The sequence below is a fragment of the Gavialis gangeticus genome, unplaced genomic scaffold, assembly GCF_001723915.1.
Source record: "Gavialis gangeticus isolate Ggan-Ray unplaced genomic scaffold, GavGan_comp1, whole genome shotgun sequence".
Taxonomy (NCBI): domain Eukaryota; kingdom Metazoa; phylum Chordata; order Crocodylia; family Gavialidae; genus Gavialis; species Gavialis gangeticus.
The window spans coordinates 168,065,827-168,086,232 of NW_017729024.1; the positions used below are offsets into that span (position 1 = coordinate 168,065,827).

At 44.6% G+C, this 20,406-nt stretch overlaps 1 protein-coding gene across 2 annotated transcripts in view; it reads left to right on the forward strand.

Moving 5' to 3' along the window:
- KIAA1328 (KIAA1328 ortholog) overlaps positions 1 to 20,401 on the forward strand; it is a 238,998-nt gene extending 218,597 nt beyond the window's left edge. The window contains exon 11 of one of the 2 annotated variants that reach the window (XM_019518094.1): positions 18,008 to 20,401. In XM_019518094.1, the coding sequence (XP_019373639.1) occupies positions 18,008 to 18,221 (214 nt within the window). In that variant the 3' untranslated portion in view covers positions 18,222 to 20,401. The remainder of the gene's footprint in view (positions 1 to 18,007) is intronic. The other variant, XM_019518095.1, reaches the window with a different exon arrangement.
- Positions 20,402 to 20,406: the final 5 nt, after the last annotated feature.

Genomic DNA, 20,406 nt, shown 5'->3' on the forward strand with positions numbered 1-20,406 from the left:
GCAAATGGTCCATCCTGATGACTTTCAATCAATGGTTGTGTCAACATGTCTCAGTCTGCTTGTACCTCCTTTACTTAGGTCCGTCTTAGTCAACTGCTGTGGTCCTTAATAGGATGGAGAACATTTAGGGAAATATACATTTATCTCTTGGGACAGGATTTTCTGATGCAGAAAATCAATATGTGGAGCTTGAGTTTCATGGTTACAATGGTGCGGCATAAGGACGTAAATGGAGTTAGACTAGGGCTTAATGACAGGAGAGTCAGGCCCTGACACTTCAAAAATAAGGCAATGAAATAACTGTTGAGAAGATATATTTGTGCATTCAGGCATCTGCTATTTATCATGACAGTGTTTCACTGCATGGCAAGCTGAATATCTGGAGAACTGTTTAAGGTAGTTAAAACTTTTGAATTGTGAGCTTCCCAGTATTTCTTTGGGGAGTATTGAATCGTACCATATGTCTTCCAAAGTTTGATATGAGTTCGAAGGAAACTTTAGAAAGAGATGACAGCATAGCCCCTCCTAACCCCCTTGCTGTGGCAGGGAGATTTGTTGTCAGCCTGTGGTTATTCTTTATTTAAGCTGAATGCATCAGTTTCTACCACAAGAGGTGACTGATTCTGTTTCTCTTCCTAAATCAGATGGTCCTGTTCAAAATCATACTCTGTTGGGTATGGGCAGATTTGTTTTTGTCGCACGCTGTGACTGGGGTACTAAAGTGAGCTCATCAGTATTCAGCTGAACATCTTCAGGAGAAACTAAATACTTGGTCTCCTCCATCCCTGCCCCCCTGTTATCATACCGTCCCTGTTTAATCATAGGCATTGTTTTATCTCTTCCTTTCTGGCATTTAGATTGTTCAGTGCAACTATTACACTTCTCTATCCTTGCTAATTCTTGGGCTTATATAATAATTCAGATAAAGCCCATGACTGATCAGCTGGTACATTCCCATTGAAGTCACAGGGAGGGGAGCAGGGGGAGTTAAATTACTGTTTTTACTTGGAATGCTTTGGAAACAATATGATAATTTGAAAACATAAATTTAAAGGAAAATGAAGCAATTTAGTAAAATTGACTCTCTATCTATGATTGTTTAGTTTCTGCCTTATCCTAAATTACCTCTGGTTATTTGAGCTGCAGTAACATCGTACATTTTTCTCTTTCCTTCAGCTCTTCCTACTCATAAATTTTAGAGGGCTTTTAATGTGCACATGCCTGAAATGGGTAGTGAAAACAGCCTCCTATGGCAGGTATCTGTCGAGTAGTTTTAAATTCTGTTGGTTCCCCCCCATGTCAAATCAATAAATGCAGCACAGTTCCAAAGTCACTTATAATATTTCCTATATGCTTTAAAGATCTCTAAGAAGAGGTTCTCAAGCCCTCTAATGCTATTATACTTTTAACTTTCATTTTTGCTTTATCTGCAGTTAATCATCTTTTACTACTAAAAACCAAAATTGGGTTTATTGAAACATTTCAGTTTTGATTATTTTTTTAATAAAGATGAAGAAGTCTACCTAATGGAATCACTGGAATGAAATGAGTAAAAATTTAAAAAAATGTAATAAGCTGCAGACTTGAAGATTTTATTAAGTGTATAAAAGGCAAAACTCAGTCACACTGGGTAGCGTGTTTCCCCATGTGTTCAGTCTTGGATCAATAGGGCGTGAGAAACATGCCATGTCAGAAATGACCTTTGCACTGTTGGACTGACTTTTTCAGGTACATTTCCAGAAGGGTGAGTTCTGCACACGACTCGCATTACCGATGGTACTTGCGTGTGTAACTTCCGTGCCGGTGATCAAGAGATGCTTTCAGAAGAGCGGCAGTGCTGAATTCAAATTTTATTCCCCGCAGTTCGGACCCATAAATGTATTTTGTAGAGTGTTTGTGTGTCTGTCAATCTATCAGATAGCTATGAAGCATCATGACTTATGATGCAGCTTTACGATTTATGAGTTTGGTGACTTTTTCTCACTCCTGGAAATAAAATGGGGTTTTTTTGCAGTGTGTAGAATGGCTGATAATTCAGCGGGGCCTGGTGTTTATATATTTATAGGAGCGTGGCTGCAATTTTTAACTTGTTTTGCATAGATTCTTGTCTCCAGCAATATCCCTCACCACAAAGTCCCTCCTGTATGAGCCTCTGCTCCTGCACATGGACTGGTAGGAATTTCTCTGGCTCCCAGTGGCTCTGTGCCACTTGAGTACCCAAGGTATCAGCCGTGTCCCCTCATTTATTCCCCTCCTGATTGTGGCTGGTAAAGTGTTAAGCATCACTCTGCTTGCTTTACATCTCTACCTTTTCTTGGTACTTTGTAATTATTCGGCATGTTCCTAATCTTATGTGCACACTTAAAATTTAGCCGACATCCCCTGCCCCCCCTCAATGTCTGGTAGACTAGAAGGATTTGGAGTTGAGATAGATGGCTGGTCTGAAAGCTCCCATGCCTCGCGTTCTTTGTCAGTAACCCCCCTGTTTGTTGTTTGCCAGTGATGTCTTACCTTCTAGATTTTCAGGGATGTGCATGTGCGCGTTACCTGCCCTCAGGTGAGCACAGCAATTAAATGCGGTAGTGACAAGAGCCCAAGAAATGCCTAGCTAGGTAGAATGTAGCTCATTGTAATTGTCTGTACATTCCCTTGCTTTGTCTCTTTGTGTTTATGAACTTTTTAGCAGAAACCCGTTTCTGCTGGTGCACAAACCGTAACATCACATGACGCTGACTTTACTCAAACCAGAAGATTTTTGTGCCAAGGTTGTAACATTGTATCATTACTTCATTGTATCTGTGTGAAAATTTTAATTTCACGCCCTGCAGACTTCACTGTCTTCTGTGCACTCTGTTCATGTTGTTGCATAGAAGGGTAAGTCCCTGGGTCACATTCATTTTGAATTGTTTTTTTTTTTTTTTATAAGTAAAAGTTCTGTTTCCTTTGAGGTCTTGGTATAAAGTTGGGTAGGAGATGCTGGCAGAACAACAGCCACTAATTTTTTTACAAAGTTTCCTGAAAGATGCCTCTCGTGTTCCACAAAATATTCAGTATTGCATGCGCGTACACGTACGTACATACATATGTACGTGAATAAATTTGTATACTTACATGAGGGGGAGAAGCTTTGTTCAGATACAGCCTTGAATTTCTCGTGAGCTCCATCCTAGTGCTTTTTCTCCTTCCCCCTGGTTTGAGGAAGGCACAGACAATGTCTCCTTACCGGTCCCAAGCAGCCCGCAACTGTTTTTGCTCCTTAGACTGGATTTCAGCCCTTTCTGGTGTGCAGGTGGTAGCAGTATAACTTCCCCTAACCTCACCACAGACGTGCCTTAGACTCGGTGGAAGAGAATCACAGTTCAGCCTCCATTATTCATTCAGTCCTTGGCCTCTTTTCTGATACTGTCAGTAAGGCTGCTAATTATGGTGTTTTTTGTGAAGGGAACACATCTGCTGAGTCTCACCACCTCATTTCACATAACCCGTTGAACAGCAGATGGAGGCATCTTTTGGTCACTTCCAGCTTGGGTTAGATGCAAACAAGCAGCATGGAAATGAGACGCTTAATATCAGTCCCCTGAGCCACTCGTTCCCCTACTTCCTTTTTTGTAGTGTCTCAGTGATATCATGTCATTCCTGACAGAAACACGGGATATCCACAGGTGTATGGTTATAGAAAAGTAATCCTGCCGAGCCCAGGATCATCTTTGCTAGTTACTGCTGGGAATGAACAAACTAAAATTTCCGTTACTTACCCATCTGTTCAGTTGCAAAAAGTAGGTAATTTATCTCAGTGGGACACCTCCCGCCTGTGTAACGTTTTAGAAATAGGTGGTTATGATGCGATGACTACAACGAAGGGCATCTGGCTCAAGTACCCTGCACTCCATGCTTTCCTGCTGGCATTTTTCTCTTGGAGGGGATTCTTCTAACTGGGCATGTCTACATGTGCACAGTTACTGCACTGTAACCTAAAAATTACTGTGCTGGACGGGCAGCATCTAGACGTGCACACCCATGTTATGCAGTAACTATAGTGAATATGCCGACTTGGGCATAAATTTGTTACCTGCTTGATGCAGGTATCAAATTTACACCCGATTAGTTAATGTGCAGTAAGGCATGTGTAGACGCCTTACTGTGCAGTAACATTGGATGTGTAAGGTGACGTAAGACATTAGTCGACTTAACGCTATGTGGGCTGAGCGGGCTGGAGTGCACTGGCACTGCTTTCCCTGCCCCACCGAGTGAGCCACTCTGCTCAGCTCAGCCCAGGCAGGGTTGGGGACTGCGTCTGCTCCTCGTGCCAGTTTCCTTGCAACACCTACTTCTGTCCCAGGCGTGCGCTGGGCTTCCCTGCCACCAGGATGCTGCCTGTGAGAGAAGCTGGGTGCGATGTGGGAGCTGGGGCTGAGCCGCATGGAGCCCCCAGCAGCCCACGTCACTTCTCTCTCAGGCAATGTCCTGGCAGCAGGGAAGCCCAGCACATGCCTTGGATGGAGGTAGGTGTTGCAGGGACATCAGCACCAGGATCTGGGAGCAGACGCAGCCCCAATCTGGCCTGGGCTGAGCCAAGCAGAGCAGCTCACTCCATGGGGCAGGGAGAGTGGTGCCGGGTACTGCAGAGAGTCCAGACGACACAGCCCCAGCCCTGCCCACACTGTGCTGCCCCCTTCTCCTGCAGGGACTCACGGGGGGGGGGGGCTTTCCCACGTTTCCAGCATCTGCAGCACCATAGCACCTGGCGACAGCACGCTGCCCACACTGAGCTCCGGCTCACTTTCCTCCAACGGGAAGCAGGAACATGGGGAAGAGGTTGGAGCCAGGGCTGGGGCTGTCTAGGGTGCTGACCAGGGCAGGCTGGTGTTGGCACCTAGGAAGCCACATTTTGGCACCTTTTAAGGCCTTAACAACTGCATGTGTAGACAGCAGCCTAAAAACCACTTACTGTGCAGTAAATGCACATGTAGACATGCCCACTGGGTAGCTTCCACAGCATCAAGCCCTATTCAGTTCTTGTTTGCTTATGAAGCTTTGAATGGTGTTACTGGCTTTGCCATATGGCTCTTATTCATATTTACCACGTGACTTCAGCAGTTGCCCTCCTCCCGCGCATTGCTTACATGCTGACTTAAACCAGGTTCTGTGAACATGCTGCGTTCTTATGGATATTGTTTTACCTCTGACACTTTTGCTTGAACCATATATCCTTCTCTTTCATCTGTGAAATCTCAGTTAATTCATGCATTTCCCCAGAGAGCTACAGTACACTTGGAAATGAATAGAGCCCATACCCTTTTTATCCCAGTGTGCAAAGCAGGGGGGTTGATGGTGCTGGCTCAGGTTACTATTTCTCCAGAGGTTTTGTGTCCCTTCCAGAGTCTCAGGCCATGTGGGCCCCTATAGCCTAGGGCATCAAGGCTCAGATCCTGTGCTGCTTACCAGACAGTCTAAAACTTAGCCCCTGCAGTGGATGCCTCTCCTTAAGACGGTAAGCCTGTCTTGTGGAGCAAAGCATTTAGTTCTGGTAGTGAGCAGATGCACATCTTCAGGGAGTGGAGATGTGTCCCAGGAAGCCACAGAGCTCTTCCAGTCTCTCAAAAGGCAGACTGAGCCTCCAGCTTGTTCAGAAGGAAGATGCATCTCTCTGGACCTTTTGTCATGGAGAGATCGAGCTCCTTCACATGTTTAACTGGCAGTACTATTGACTGGGGAGGAAGAGGACCCACCCACCTGTTCCTTGTCTGCTTCGTGGTTAAGGTACTTGCCCAGAAAGTGGGACACCAGGGTTGTGGGCTACCCTAATCAGAGGGGATTTGAACCCCATCTCCCATTTCCCAGGAAATTTCCCAAGCTACAGAGCTGTAGGTGAGGCAGAGCATCTTGGCGGAATGAGCAACTGAGTTTGGGCTGGCAGGAGAACAAGCAAGCGGGGGCAGGACTGTGACCTTGTGGGGTGGGTAGTGTCTTGGAGGGCAGGAGCCCTGGGTTCTGGTCCAGGCTCCTAATGCTATTTTACCCTATGACTGCTGAATGCACAATTGCTGGAGTTAATGAGCAGGGAGGTCCAGCAAAGGCTGTGTTAGGTAAATGCCTCTTTTAAGTAACTAAGCAGTGAGGAGTATAGTTCGGAGCAGGATATCACTGAAATACTGATGCCCCGTGACTTGAGTCCCCTGGCTAAATTACTGGCTGAAAAAAGTAACTTAGTCCAAGGCCCCTGTTACATATATTGTCAGCGAGACACAGCATTGCAAGGAGCATACAACTGAGGGGCCCTTTCCTGCAATGGAGAACACCCTCTCTTCAATGGGAGGTGAGGACATTTAGCTTCCTGCAAGTTTGAGGCCTTTCTACACTAAGTGTGAGGCTCATTTGCCACCACATGACTCTATTTTATGTCGATATAATTCCAATAATGCCAGCAGTGTCTGCAGAAGAGAAGACTGAGGGGGATTGAATAGCAGAGGATGGAGCAATGGGCTCAAGTTGCAGCAAGAGAAGTTGAGGGTACATAGCAGAAACAACTTTCTCACTAGGAGGGTAGTAAAGCACTGGAACAGGTTACCCAGAGAGGTGATGGAGTCTTCATCCTTGCAGGTTTTTAAGATTCGGCCAGACAAAGCCTTGGCTGGGATGGTGTATTTGGGGCTTGTCCTGCTTTGAGCAGTGTTTGGACCAGACGTGACCTCCTGAGCTCCCTTCCAGCCCGTGTTGTCTAGGATTCTATGAAAGTTCCAGCAGAGAGGAGTGGAAAAAGCAGGGGTGGATCGGGATGAAGCCTGATCAGAAAATAGGTTTCTGAAACCATTCGCAGTCTCTTTCCTATTCCTTTGCTCCAAGGTCTGAGCTAGTGTGGTAAAGGCACAGCAGATTTTGTAGCCAACAGCACACCAAGGTGTGATGATACAGTGGCAGTACAACCAGCTGCCTTTGACTCTGATCAGGTAGCCATGTACAGCTGGGTTGACTAGTGCAGCCTGCACCATGAGTGCAGAATGAGGCTCAAATTCATGCCTCTGGATTCTGTAGCAAGACACCACAGCCTCTATCCGCCACCCCCGTCCACGTGACGTGAAAGTGCCCCAAAACCCATGTGCATAATCTGAACCCTGTTGATTACTCTCAGCATTCTCCTGGTGAGTCTCCTTTCCCATTCCAAATTCTCCTTCTGATATAATCCTAGTTCTTTAACCAGCGATACCAGGATACATGCTTTTTTTTTTCCTTTTGTGACCAGGTATTTTCAGCATTTAAGCCAGCAGTCTCTTCCCACTCCACACTTAATTCTTCCCTTCTCTGCCCATTCCCTGCCACCATCCTGCTCCCACAAGCACAGCGCTCTCATGACGGTACGTGGCTATCGCCATGGCCCTGTTGTTGCATGGATGAGGAGCTCCGCACCTCCAGTGGGTAATTCAAACTGATGGGTTCTTATCAGACTTGCCAAGCCTGTCCATCCAAATGTCTATTTCTGTCCTAAAGACCAAGCAACCATAAAGTTGAAAACCATGTTGCATTTTTGGAATCTTAACTTTCAGACAATGCGTTTTATGAATTATTTATGCCGAATGGGTTTTCAGTAATGTGCAGCATAAAATAGAATGAATGCATATCCAGACTTGGCCTGAGCTCTCCAAAGAGCATGCTAATAAACAGAGTGATAACCTACCATCACTTTTGCCCTGTAAGATTTACAGGGCAAGTACTTTTTTTTTTCTTTTTTTATTTCAAATGTTCTGTTCTTAATTTATGTCAGTTTGTCAACTCACAACTCTGGTGTTTTCTTTTAAAGTATGGCTTGGTGACTGACTTTCTATTACTTAAAGGAGTCTACCAGTGCCTCCCTCCTCTCCCCCTTCAACCAAGTGTCTGCAAATTTTACTTGTCGTACTGGCATACTGCCATGCTAAATTATGCTTTAATTCACAATTAGTAGGAAGTGGCAACTGCACATAGCAGCAAACCTTTCATTTAAAATGGCCATTATACAAGATCATGATTCTCCAGAATGATTAAGATATTGAAGAATAATTAAGATCTTTTTCGATTTTCAGACATTTTAAAGTGCTTGGCTTATTTAAATTTTGTAAACCTCTCTGAAATGGCTACTTTCATAATGACAGGAATGCAGGATATTATAGAGTTGCAACTTGGTGTTTATTGATATCTGAATGGTCTCATGGTAACTTGTTTTCAAGGATGTAGTTGACAGGGCAGAGATAATTAAGGGAACAGAACAATTTTGTTGATGCTGTATGTATGACCCAGATACCTTGTTCCAGATGGACCCCAAACCCTTAGACCAACCACGACCTTTCCATTCGATAATAGGTGAATTTTATTGATACACAGTGATGGCAGAGAAGAATAATGCAAACAATTTTATATCTCTGCCAGTCTTAGAGTTGTCATCAGAGTCGAGGTACATCTGGCCAGTACACGAGCTTCACCCTGAGGTTCTCTTGAATGTCGGAGGTCAGCAGCCTGGAGGTTGGAGGCCGAGGCCCACCCTCCCCCAGTGGCATGGTGCCTCCTTAGTTGGGGGGGGGCAGTTGCCCCCCCAGCAGAGAGTCAGTGACGGGGGAGGGAAGTCCCCCCGCAGCTGGTCCTGTCAACTCACAACTGGCAGCAGTGCACCACTGGCCACAAAGGGACTGTTTCTCCTGGTGCCCTCCCTGGCCAGCGCGCTCAGGAGGGGCACCAGCAATCTCGCCTGCCCCTTCTGCCCTGGAGCGCTGCTGTCTGGGGGTGTACCAGCACTCTTAGGGGGTGCACATGCACCCAGTACGTGTCACCACTGCCCAGTGGGGTGTACAAGATGGGCTGGTGGTATGCCTTTTGTCCATAGTGGCCTTGGGTTCCCCTCTCAGAGACCCTTTGCTGCTCTGAAGTCCTTTCTTTTGTATTCTTTTCTCCCCCTGTTATAACTCTTCATCTCTAGCCATTGCTGATTGGTCTCTCTCTTGTCATCATATTGTCCATGTTTGGTCCTGTCAGCATATTCCTTTGTTTCACAAACCCATCCCATGCACAGATCCTCATTTGGGCTTTACCGGTGTTTTCCTAATTTGGTCTGTTCCCCCAAAACCAGAAATCCCAAGGGCTCTGCAGTTGGGTGCGGTGACCTGGTGCCACCTTATCTCATGTTATGGAACAGTGTGGTACATGTATTTAATTTTCCAGCCTGTGTGTCTGCTGGCTTCAGACACACACAGCAGGCCTCGAGGAAACTTTCAGAAACACACTTTTAGAAATCAATTAACCCTTGCTGTTGCCCTGTACCATTATTTTAATGCATATCTACCTTACCTATAAGAGGGTTCCCAAAAGCAAATCTCTAAATACCATTTTCTAGCCATCAAACTTGACTGCCTGATTCTGCTAGAAAACACCCTAAGTCACAACAATAGAAATTAAAGTGATCAGCAAGAAGGAGGGGGGCGGGGGAAAGAGTGTAGGTCCCCAGTGCGAGTTGGTGTTGGTTTAGATGTTGCATTAAATGGTCTGTAAAGTATTTAATTGGGATTAAAAGCAAATGAGAGAACACATTGCAATGAACCACCCCCATTCCAAATATTTTGATGTAAAAAGGCATTGGGGTAGCAAAATCTACTCCCCTCACACACAAAAACTCAAACAGAATAATAAAATCTGATCCCCACCGGAGGTAATGGTAAAGCTCACATTGACTTCAGCAAGGTGGGATTTGAAACAGTTGCATTCATACTTTTGCTCCTCTGTGTGATGAGGTTTTAAATCTTACACAGCATACTAGCATTTCTTGCCACAGTGGTTAGGAATTCAATGAATGCTCACAGTTCAATAACTAAATGACAAGGTAGGAAACTTCAGAATCGTAACGTGGTTATTAGTGCTTGACCTGAAACTATGTAGATCTCCAAATGACTGCACCTGTGGAAACAAGAAGCTGATTTATCGCTGAGGGCTGGTTAAGAAGTTGGGCTGTGCCTGAGAAGCAAGGCAACCTGTTAATCATGTGAATAATGCTGGAAGGCAGTGGGTGCTTTGAGGGACTAGTGCTTCTGAAAATCAGGCTTCTGTTATTTATGTGTGCCCCCTAAAGAGTGACATGTTTCAGAAATGCTGGCAGAAGCTCTGTAACCTGCAGGCAGACTTGTACAAAATGGTACCAAGTTTTCTATTAAATACCCCACCCCAAAATTTCTAGACACTCTTCAGACAAGAAGATAATCACTCCTACCTTAAAAAGGAGTGACAGTCTAAAGAGAGCGAAGCTCTGTGGTAAAAGAAACCAAAAACAAAGGGAAAGGGCAAGTGACTGGAGGAGAAGGGCTCATGAGAGCATGAGCCAGTATTTGGCTCGGCCTGCACTTTGATCTGTTTCTCTTTTTGAAATCTATATTTTGATAGAAATCAAATGTTAATAGAGCAAGAAGTGCGAAGGATTTTTTTTTTTGTTCATGCAGTTAGGATCCCTGTTTGCTGTACAGACCACACTAAGGTACATATTCTGCCCTGAAGAACAAGACAAGCAAAGGGGAAGTGGGGGCTACGGTGGGGGTAGAACAATCAGAGGGATGATTTCCAAATCCTAGGTGTGCTTCCTGTTTTTTCTTTTTATGCTTTGAGCAAGCAAGCAAGGCACGCGGGAGGCTGAGTTGATAGGAAGGGAGCTGGAAAGCTAAGGAAGTGTTGCAAGTGCGAGGAGGGTATTGTTCTTTGGTGGTTAAGTGCAAGCAAAGATGGGCTATTTGTGTCTCGAGGAGAAATGATTGCAGAAGGAAGTGCAGTTGCAATGATGACAGCCAGCTGGACACTATGGTAGGTGAAGCAGCAGTGAGAAAAATGTCTGTCTAATCAGCCCTCACCCAGGGCATGGGGATTGAGCTCTTTATCCGTTATTAAGCCAATGCTGTTCTCTCTGCTGCAGGTGAGAAACAAACCACCAGCGCTCAGCCAGTTTCAGGATCAAGGCCTTCATCACTCCTATTTATCACGTGGAAGGATTTGACCCCATAACTATGCCACGTGTGGCCAGTTCAGGTTAGCAAGGGCGTGACACTATTATCAAAGTCTTTCTTCCTTCCCAACCCCATCCGTGATCTTACAGAGGACTGTGGTCTCTGATGGCATTGCTCACGAGATTCAGCGATATTGCCTGACCCCACCAAATATGAGAGAGTGTCTGGTGCAGTTGTAGGTCAGGTTTTATGGCATGCAGTGATGTATTGCACTCAGGTGTATCAATAGATACAAATTAGACAGGGGTTTGCAGAGCAGTGTGATGGCTGCTAAAAAGCCAGTGCGATTTTTTGGGGGTTGCGAAGACATCGCATCATGTCGTACAGAGGAGCTCAGCCCCTTTAACAGCTCTGGTGCAAGTCTGCCACGGGGCCGTTGTGCTCATTTCTGGGTGCCATGTTCCCGAAAGATATTGACAAATTAGAGGAAGCTCCAAGAAGAGCAACAAAAATTATCAGGAGGCTGGAGGGATTGATTTATGAGAAAAGATTAAAATATGTCTGGCTTGGATAAGTGATGACTAAGGTTGGGAGGGGGGCTATAATAGTATTCAAATACTTGAAGGGTGTTAACGTCAGAGAGAGATGAATTTCTAAGTATTGTGAAAGATCTGTGAGTATAAGTAATGGTGTGAACTTAAGGGGGAGGAGGGAAAAAACTTCAGCTGACTATCAGGAAAAACTCCCTGACCTGTGTGCGTATGTGTCTGGAACCAGAATGGAAAGGAGCACCTTCCCCTCTCCTGGACCCAGCAGGAAATGAGTGGGGAGCACGTGTGATATTTGGTACACAAGTGATCTCTCCGCATGGTTGTTGCGCTTCTTCTCCCCCCCACTCCTTTCAGGGCAGGGAATTGGGCTCAGGAATGTCTGTTCAGTGCATCCTTCACCCTGATCAGGGCCTCTAAGTGTTTTGGGAACATGAGAAAAAGTAGTAATGCCAGCGCAAGATGCATTTGGCTGGGGAATAGACTCCCAAGGGACCTGATTGTTGCAGGCAAAGTCTAGGAAGCGCGTTGTACGGTTGGTTCTCTGTCACCAGGAAGAGATGGCTGCATGATCTAATAGGTTTGTCCTTCCTTCTCTAGCTTACGAATCTGTGAATACTGCCTTAGAGAGCATAATAAAAGTAGCTGATCCTCTAAGCTTGCTATTATGTGGGTGTGGGTTTTATGGTGCTCTGGGGTCCTCTCACTAAGGAGACTATGCAGATATATTCTGTATTATGTTTGATGTATTCTAGATAAAAGGCTCGGATCCTTTTTTAATTGTGTAGAAAATATTGTACTGCCTGCACTTTGACATGCATGCATTTGGAAAATACACATCAAGTACTAGCACCCGAGCTACATTATCCACATTGTTTTAGGATTTAAGCAAACAAGGCAGTGGTAAAGGTTTTCTTTTCATGTCCTGCAATGCACGGGCAGTCTAGGGCAGTGGTTCTCAACCTCTGTAGGCTAGAGGCACCCCTTGAGAGACTCAGGCACCCAAGAAAATTCCAGTTTGCAGTTCTCACTTTCTTTTGTGACTACGGAGAAACAATAGGGCAGTTCTGTTGTAAAGAACTCAGGAAGACCACCGCAGTCGCAGTGTGTTTAAAACCACAAATTCCTGTTGAAATCTGTAGGTTTTATCTTGCAAATCATGTTCACACACCTGGCAGCACTAACATCGCACCTTTGAAAGGACCTTCAGGCACTGGTCTAGGGTGCATCTGTACCAGCCTCAAAGTCTTGTAGCTGTGCCTTTGGGAAGCTCCGTTTATAAACCAGCATCTTCCCCTGTTCACTTTCTTTTTTACTTCCTGACCCAGGTCCTTCTTCACTCCTTGAACCCTTAAGTGTGAAGGCTAAAATCTTACAAATGCATGTCTCCTGTTTCAGTATCTTGGGAGTTAGCAGCTGGGGATGCCTGGTGTTCTCATCATCTCGTATCTAATATGTTTAAATCCCTGAAGCCTCAACATCCAGCTTTCCGAATGGCTAGCTCCCATGCACCTGCTCTTATCTTCACTGCAGACTTAGCCCAAGCTCTCACCTAGGTGCTGTTCTGTCTCTTCTTTTCACTCAGTCACACAAATGGCTCACTCACGCTCCATGGTACCTGCAACCAGGGCGAGCTGGCCTGTCTTGGAGAATGGATTAGAGCCTGTATTCCACTTTCACTGAAGCTGATTACCTGCCCTCTTTGTCAGTGAAATCACTCAAGTGCCAGTAGTCCTCCAATGCTTTCTCACAATTCACTGGGACATAATAGAGCAACTTAGCTTGCTGCAGCCCAGCGCTCCCCTCCCAGCGAAGCACAGTGCTTGAGGGGAGGCAGAACACTTGGCATTTTGCATTGGGGTGCTCACACTGGGTGCTGAAAGCAAGTTGCACAGGAGAAATACCCTGAGTTGCTATCACCACTGGCAGGGAGAGTTGGTGAGTTGATTATTGGCTATTGAATCTATCCAAAGGTGCCTTTTATTCCCCCTCTTCTGCTAAATTACTTCGACATAGCAAATGGCAAATGCCAAGGCTATATAACCTCCACCCAGTTCAGTTTCCCTCTCTGTAAAATGGACCCATCACCTCCATCCCAGAAGTGTTGCTGGCTGCATTTAGCGTCTATAAAGTTCTTGGAGACGGATGCTGCTCTAGGAATACAAAGTGGTAGTTTAGTATCGTGCCTCCATATCAAAGCCTGCTGGAATCCAAAGGCAGTTGATGTAACATTAGTAAATCACTGGGAGCTTTATGTTGAAAATTCAAACGAAAGTATAAAAATAAACTTTTTATTTCATTGGGATTTGCAGTTAAATAAAAGTAAACCTATACAGCTACTAATCTTTGATACCATATTGCCGGCGTGCTTTGTTGATATGCCATCACCTTGCAGAAAAGGCGCACTGTGTGTTTTCTAGACATTTATGGTCAAAGAATAAATTTTCAGAGACTGTAAATGAAAAGATATCTGAACATGATGATCAAATAATATCTGACACTGCTTGTTTAAGGAAATATACATATATCTCGCTGCTGGAGTGTTTATGACTCTAATAAATCTAGTTATTTTGCCTAGTGGGGAAATTCCTAGTGGCTCCTCCAAATACCAAAGTTGTTTGTGATTGCTCTGTTTTCTGCAGACGGGAGCAAATGATTTTATTAGTTAAACTGTGCGGTGCAATACCAAACCATCACATAGCTAACTGTATAAGTTATAAATTGCGCTGTGTACCTACAGTATTCTGTGTTGTGCTGGCAATGGCTGACGGCTCCACATTAACAGTGCAAAGTTGTATTCCAGTATCTAAACACATTTACTGGTTTAGTCCATCAGAATGCAAGGGTGCCGTGGAGTTGCTGGTCCACAACTATAGTGGTTTTCATATGTCATAATTTTTCCAGGACCTGCTAGGTTTGGGGTGTCACATTCCCCAAACTATGCCATTTTTCAGGAACTGTATGAGAATCTGGGCGGAGGTTTGTATAGTCTGTCCTTGGTGATCCTCAGCCCCTGCACTGTAAATGAGATAACCAGTTGTTCCTGGAGAGTCCTACATCTCTGCATATCAGTTGTGAGATCCTTTTCTATTACAGCTTGGTTTGAAATCCAGTGCAACGTAAAACACACTGGAGCAAGAGTCTTGCTGGCCCGAAAGAAGGCAGAGGTGAGGATAAGTGAGACCGCTTCCCCTCCTTGAGCAGCTACTCTGCTTTTTGTTCCCTGTCCTGTGCCCCTATCCAATCTGCTACTCTGTTTTCTGCTCCCTTCCCTATCTGCCTTCTCGTTGCCCTTCCCCATCCTGGTCTGCCATGTGCAGATGCTTCCTATGTGTGGCCACACAGGTTAGCCATCCCTGTTGTAGACTGAATCAGAGATGCATAAACTTTCATGAACAAGGGCAGATGTAGCATGCTCTTGCTCATGAAAACTTATGCATCACTGATTCAGTTAGTCTATAAGGTGCAACTCTACCCTGCCTTCTGCCTGACCTCAGACTAACACAGCCACCTGCCTCTCTCTATTCTTGGTTTTTGTTCAGACACCTACAAGTCAGGAGATTTGGAGTTAAGGTAATTCGGCCAGTGCTGTTCCTTTCACGTTGCACATAGATTTACCGATGGAAAGGGTTTGCTCTTTCCTGTGCCAGTAGTAATGCTGTGCACTATTGGTGAGTGACATTTGGAGGAACAACTTTGTTTGAAATTTTTCTGTCTTTTGAGCACTGCTTCTGGCAGCTGTTGATGTTGTCCCAAACTACCATGCCACGCAAATAATAATGACCTCAGTTTTGCTGCTTCTTTTACTTTAGAACATAGCAGCACTGGATAGGACTTCTGTCGAGGAGGATATACCTTAGGACCTCAGCAATTTGGCAGTACCCCTTTAAATATTTGGATACAAAAAAATGGTGAGAAAATTGGCTATGCGATGTTCACACCTTCCTAGATCAACTCTGCTGCCTCCAGCCAGATGCAGTCTGATGTCACCTAGATGAACCAGGGCAAACTATTATCATGGGATTAAACACTAAATACCTGCGAGGAGCATTCTCTTCTATCAGATAGTGCTCTGTTAGCAGAGTTCGTTCATTTTATTGCATATATAACTGTGGTGTCAAATAGACTGATTTGCAACAGCTGGTCTTTTAAATAATCTTTGCTATTTGCTGCTCTTGTAATCTGCCAAATCATTTAGCCTTCCTGATAGCAGAAATGCTGTAAAACTTAGATAAACTTGCAGAAGAAATTAGCTCCAAGGTGCTGCCGAAATGTAGGGGTGGCATGTTCACTATATAAATGTACTTACAGGCTTGGTTCTCCCCCCTCCCCCCCGCCTCCCCAGAACCTAATCTGTGATTGAATGTGGCTGCCGGAAAAATTGAAATTTTGTGATAGCACCACAGCCAGGGAGATAAGCGTTTGTACGGTAGGCTGGATTAATCTAGAAGGGAGTTTCAGGTGTGGCTCATGAAAACAGCTTGTGTTAAGAGGTTTTCTTTGGGCCACCTCTGCGTTGGTGTGTCCGGTCCAAAGCATCCCATCTGCAAAAAGTTCATCTCTGGACAGTTGTGGAACAAGGTCCTGAGTTGTGACCAGGTGCCTCCATTATAGGGAGTCCAACTTGAGACAACTGAAAGGGGTCCAGCTTGCAAAGGACAAATGCTCAGCACTTGTGTAAGACTTAGGCTTCTTTTATAACGGGTCCCAAGTCAGACCCCAAATTCACTTGTAATACCTGAAACTTTGACCAGGGTATCTACAAAGCGCCATGTTAATGAGAGCAGTCAGTCACTTAAATGATCAAGTTCAAATGAACAGAAAATCTCTCTCCCTCTCTCTTGTTGTATTTGTTGGGCTGTGTTGGAGCAGATTTGAAGAGGCGGGTCTAGAAAGGCTGAAACATGAGCAAGAAAGTCTCAAAATGGATTGAGAAAATGCAAGCTAATATATTAAGAGAAAAACCAACCTATGGAAACTGAACTGGAGTAAGAGCACTGAAGTGCAAAACCTCACTGACTTAGAAGTGAGAGTGGCCAGCAGATAGGAAGAAGCCATAAAAATGATCAAAGACAATGAAAAGATTAACATAATCCAGTACACCTACTGTTTAAAAGAACTGCAGCCATTGCCATCAAAGTCAGCGTTTCCCCGTTGTTACCACTGTTAATTCCTCGGCGTTCAGGTCGTACTTTGATATTGCAGACACTTTTGCAGGCTAACTGGGGAAAGGCTGGCCCTTGAAATGGCATCATATACCACATGCACTATCATAGGTTGGCCAAGAAAGAACTGAAATTAGACGGTGCGGTTTGTGGCTCAGGGTGTAGGAGACCCACATCCTACTGCTAATTTGCTTAGGCATCTTGGGCAACTCAAGCAACAAGTTCTGCAGCAGATTCTACAGCTGGAAAATATTTAGGATCCTGCTAATATCTTACCTTTATGAAGTGCTTTGAGGATTTACAGATGCAAGTGTACGTGTGTATTAACTATTGACTATACGTAGTTATCCGAGTGCTGGGATTAGCCGAGCAGTGACCAGCACTAACAACGTGGAACAAAGGGAGCCTTGGGCTGAAGCTGCTTGAGTTGAAATCTGTTTAGCTGGGGAGCAGTCTCCCAAGGGAAGTGGTAGAAGCTGTATTTCTTGAGACAATCAAAACCATACAGGAGCTACGAATAAAAAAAAAAAAAAAAAAAAAATACTGTAATGATCCATTCTGCACTGGTATTTATATTAAGGCTCATCCTGTGTGAGTGTTAATAGGAAAGCTCTGTCTGACCTGCCTAGAGTAACTGCCATGGCTCCGTATGTGTTGCTGCTCCGTATACGTTGTCACGCAGCTTCTCCCCATCTGTGCTCAAAGCTAAAAGGACAGCTTGAGTAATGGTTAGTATCTTTTGCCTTCTCTTTTGCTGCCTGAAGTGTTGATTTTGTATTACCTTACCTAGATTATATACCTCTGGTGCTTCAACTCTGCCTAGATTCCAGATACTGCAAAGAGATTTATAAGAAACATGGGTATTTTGTAACGTCAAGAATAAAGGTGCTTGCTGTTTTCAAATCCCTGGGAACAGAAATCAAGTGCAGAGCCTATTCAAACAAAGGCAATGCGTTTCTAAGTCATTTTAGCATTCCCTATGAGGGTCTGTCCTACTCTCAGTCTGAATATTGGACTGTCATGCCTTTGAGCTGTTCTCTCCTGAATTTCTGAACTGCGAATGAGACGCTATCCAACTCAAATAGAAAACCTGGTGAGAATGACAAGTGAAAAGCAGGTATTCTCAAACTACAATAAAGTGCCCACTGAAACCTTTCCTGCTGCTTCTTCATGAGGTCTGCATGGGAACCCATCCTAGGCATACAGGGCAAGGTCTCTTCTTCCCCCATCAGCACTGTCCCACGTATCTCACTTAAGTTGGAGCTTGAGAGTTAGGACCCTTCAGTCCAACGTGTATTTGATGCTGAAGTGCTTAACACGATTCCTTTTGCATGGTGTGTTTCCCCAGGTATGAAGACTCCCTGCTTGACCTGGTGGAAGCAGTGAGCCCGGTTTGCAATCCAGGACAGTGCTACCGAGAGTCTCCCAGATGCAACAAAGCACACGCACCTTGTCACGGGAGCCACCGAAAACCCACATGGTACCAAGGCCCCTGTGATGTCAGAAGTCGAGCGGACGATCTAGAGGAGAGCCAGCTCCTAGAAGAGATATTCTTCATTTGACAGGGCTCATTCCTCCGCAGCCACTTTGTAGATTTTTTTTAGGACCTTTTTACTCCTGTTTCTGCAGTGGGTTTGTTTATGCGACAAAGTATCATTTTTTTAAATTATATGATTGGCAAATAATTGTCTCCTCCCTCTAGGAATGAGCACGGTAGCTTCCTGTTTCATTTAAAAATGAATAATAATCATGTTGCAAGAACAACGGTGTTTGGTGAGTCCAGTCAGAAGGTGCTAGCAAGGGTTTTTATCCTCTTTTTTTTGGAAACCAAAACTTCAGTGTGCCAAGCAATTATTCTAAAATATAATTTAAAATAAAAGCCCACAACATTTTGGATTCGATTGAAGTCATAGTTTAGTCAGCCTCATATCAGGAGTATATTTCATTATCGATTTTTAGCTGTAAAGTGGTTTGCAAGAGCTGCATAACACAAGAACTGCTGCATTTCAATTAGATTATTTTCTAATTACAAAGCAACCTGTTTAAAAACCTAGCATATTACAAAGGTACAAGCACTTTAATACTTTTCTCGGTGATTCTGCCATCTAACATCGCCTTCAGCATTCTGGTATTTACCATGCTGAGATCTTAGGGGGGTTTCTCCCCAGCTCAGCTCTACGGTGTCTAATAACGCTAATAGATGTTGCAGGGTTAATGCACTATGCATCCTTTTGAAAAATGCTCCTACTTAAATCAGTGCTATTTAACAGAGCATATATGCAGGAAAACATAACCCTTATATAGCTAAATATAAGCAGCCATTGTAGTGGTTCAAACTTTATTTGATGTCCCCTTAAAAATGAGATATGTAGTAGTCATAGGGTAAGAAAAGTGTTCCGACATTTTCACCAACTTGCACTATTTTGATACCATATCCAGGCCTGTTGTAAATAAGACAAATCAGTAATTATTTCCACTAGCAGCTTGGAATGCACATTTCCCTGCCGGCTTTAATTATTCATGCTGTATCTATTTCAGTTTATTTAAATGCGCTCCCTTCTACTGCATGCACTTGGTTATTTAAAGAAATGTGCAGAATTGGTAAAAATGACTGCAGATTAGAGGATTAATGGTCATTTTCTGCACAACGCAGTGTTCATATTTTATTGTAACAGTAGCCACCGGCATGTGCTCCTAGAAATATAAGGCTAAAATACTTGTCTCGCACAGTAAAATTGCAGCGAGGGAAAGGTAGAATCGCATCAGCCCAGACAAGTTCTAGGCCATTGGTTCCCAGCTGGGTATGTGGCTCAGAACTGGTTCGTGACTAGTTCTCCAGTCATTCCTCTTCGTCTTAATGGTGATGCACATCTGTACTGATCCCCGATGCACCATGCTTTCCCACCTCCGAGTCGCTTGTGCATGGATGAACCCGCGAAGGTACCACGTTCTCAGATGGCCATGCACGACTCGGCGTGCTTCTCTGCTCAGAGAATGCACCATGCTGTGTTCAGAGCATGCATCTGCTGGGGGCAAGAAAGGGGTGGAAGCTACATGTCGGCTGAAAGAAAAAGCCATTTCTGGGATTTAGGGGGCAGGCAGGAACCCTGAACTGTCTCCGACAGAGGAGGGCTGGCAGCTGGACAGCAGCACCATGGGGTATGTGTGTTTTTGGGACAGCTTGTAGCAGCAGGACTTTGATAGCGATGATATGAAAAGGGAGAAGAGAGGGAAATGGCATACCCTGAATTATTCTGGGCTGTTTATCTGGTCCAGTGTTACTCAGGTTGGATAATGTCATTTTCTTGCATCATGGCTGAATTTTAACAGCAGGTTGGAAGACTGAGGCCAGAAGAAGGAAGAGCAGCAGAAGCTGCCCCCTCTCCAAAATTAAGGTACACCGATTTCTTCCCACCCCTCTGTACAGAGATTCTGGGCCCTTCCCAGTATTCACCCTTGTTTGAAACAGCTGGCAGACAGGCTCCAGGTGGCAAAACCTGCTATGATCTCCCATGGCCGTGACATGCACCCGACTTCAGAGTGAAGAAACTCTCTCCTGCTCTTCATATTTCTGCTGTCAAAACACAGTTGAGCAAATTCTGTTTTGGGGCAAGAAAAAAAGGGAAGCGGGTGTTTGGGGAAAATGAGGAGGAAATAGGAAACAGGATGCAAGTTTGGGTTTGATTTTTTTTTGTGGTTTGTGTTAATTTTTTTTCAAGTTTGATTTTTTTTTTTTTTTTTTTTTTT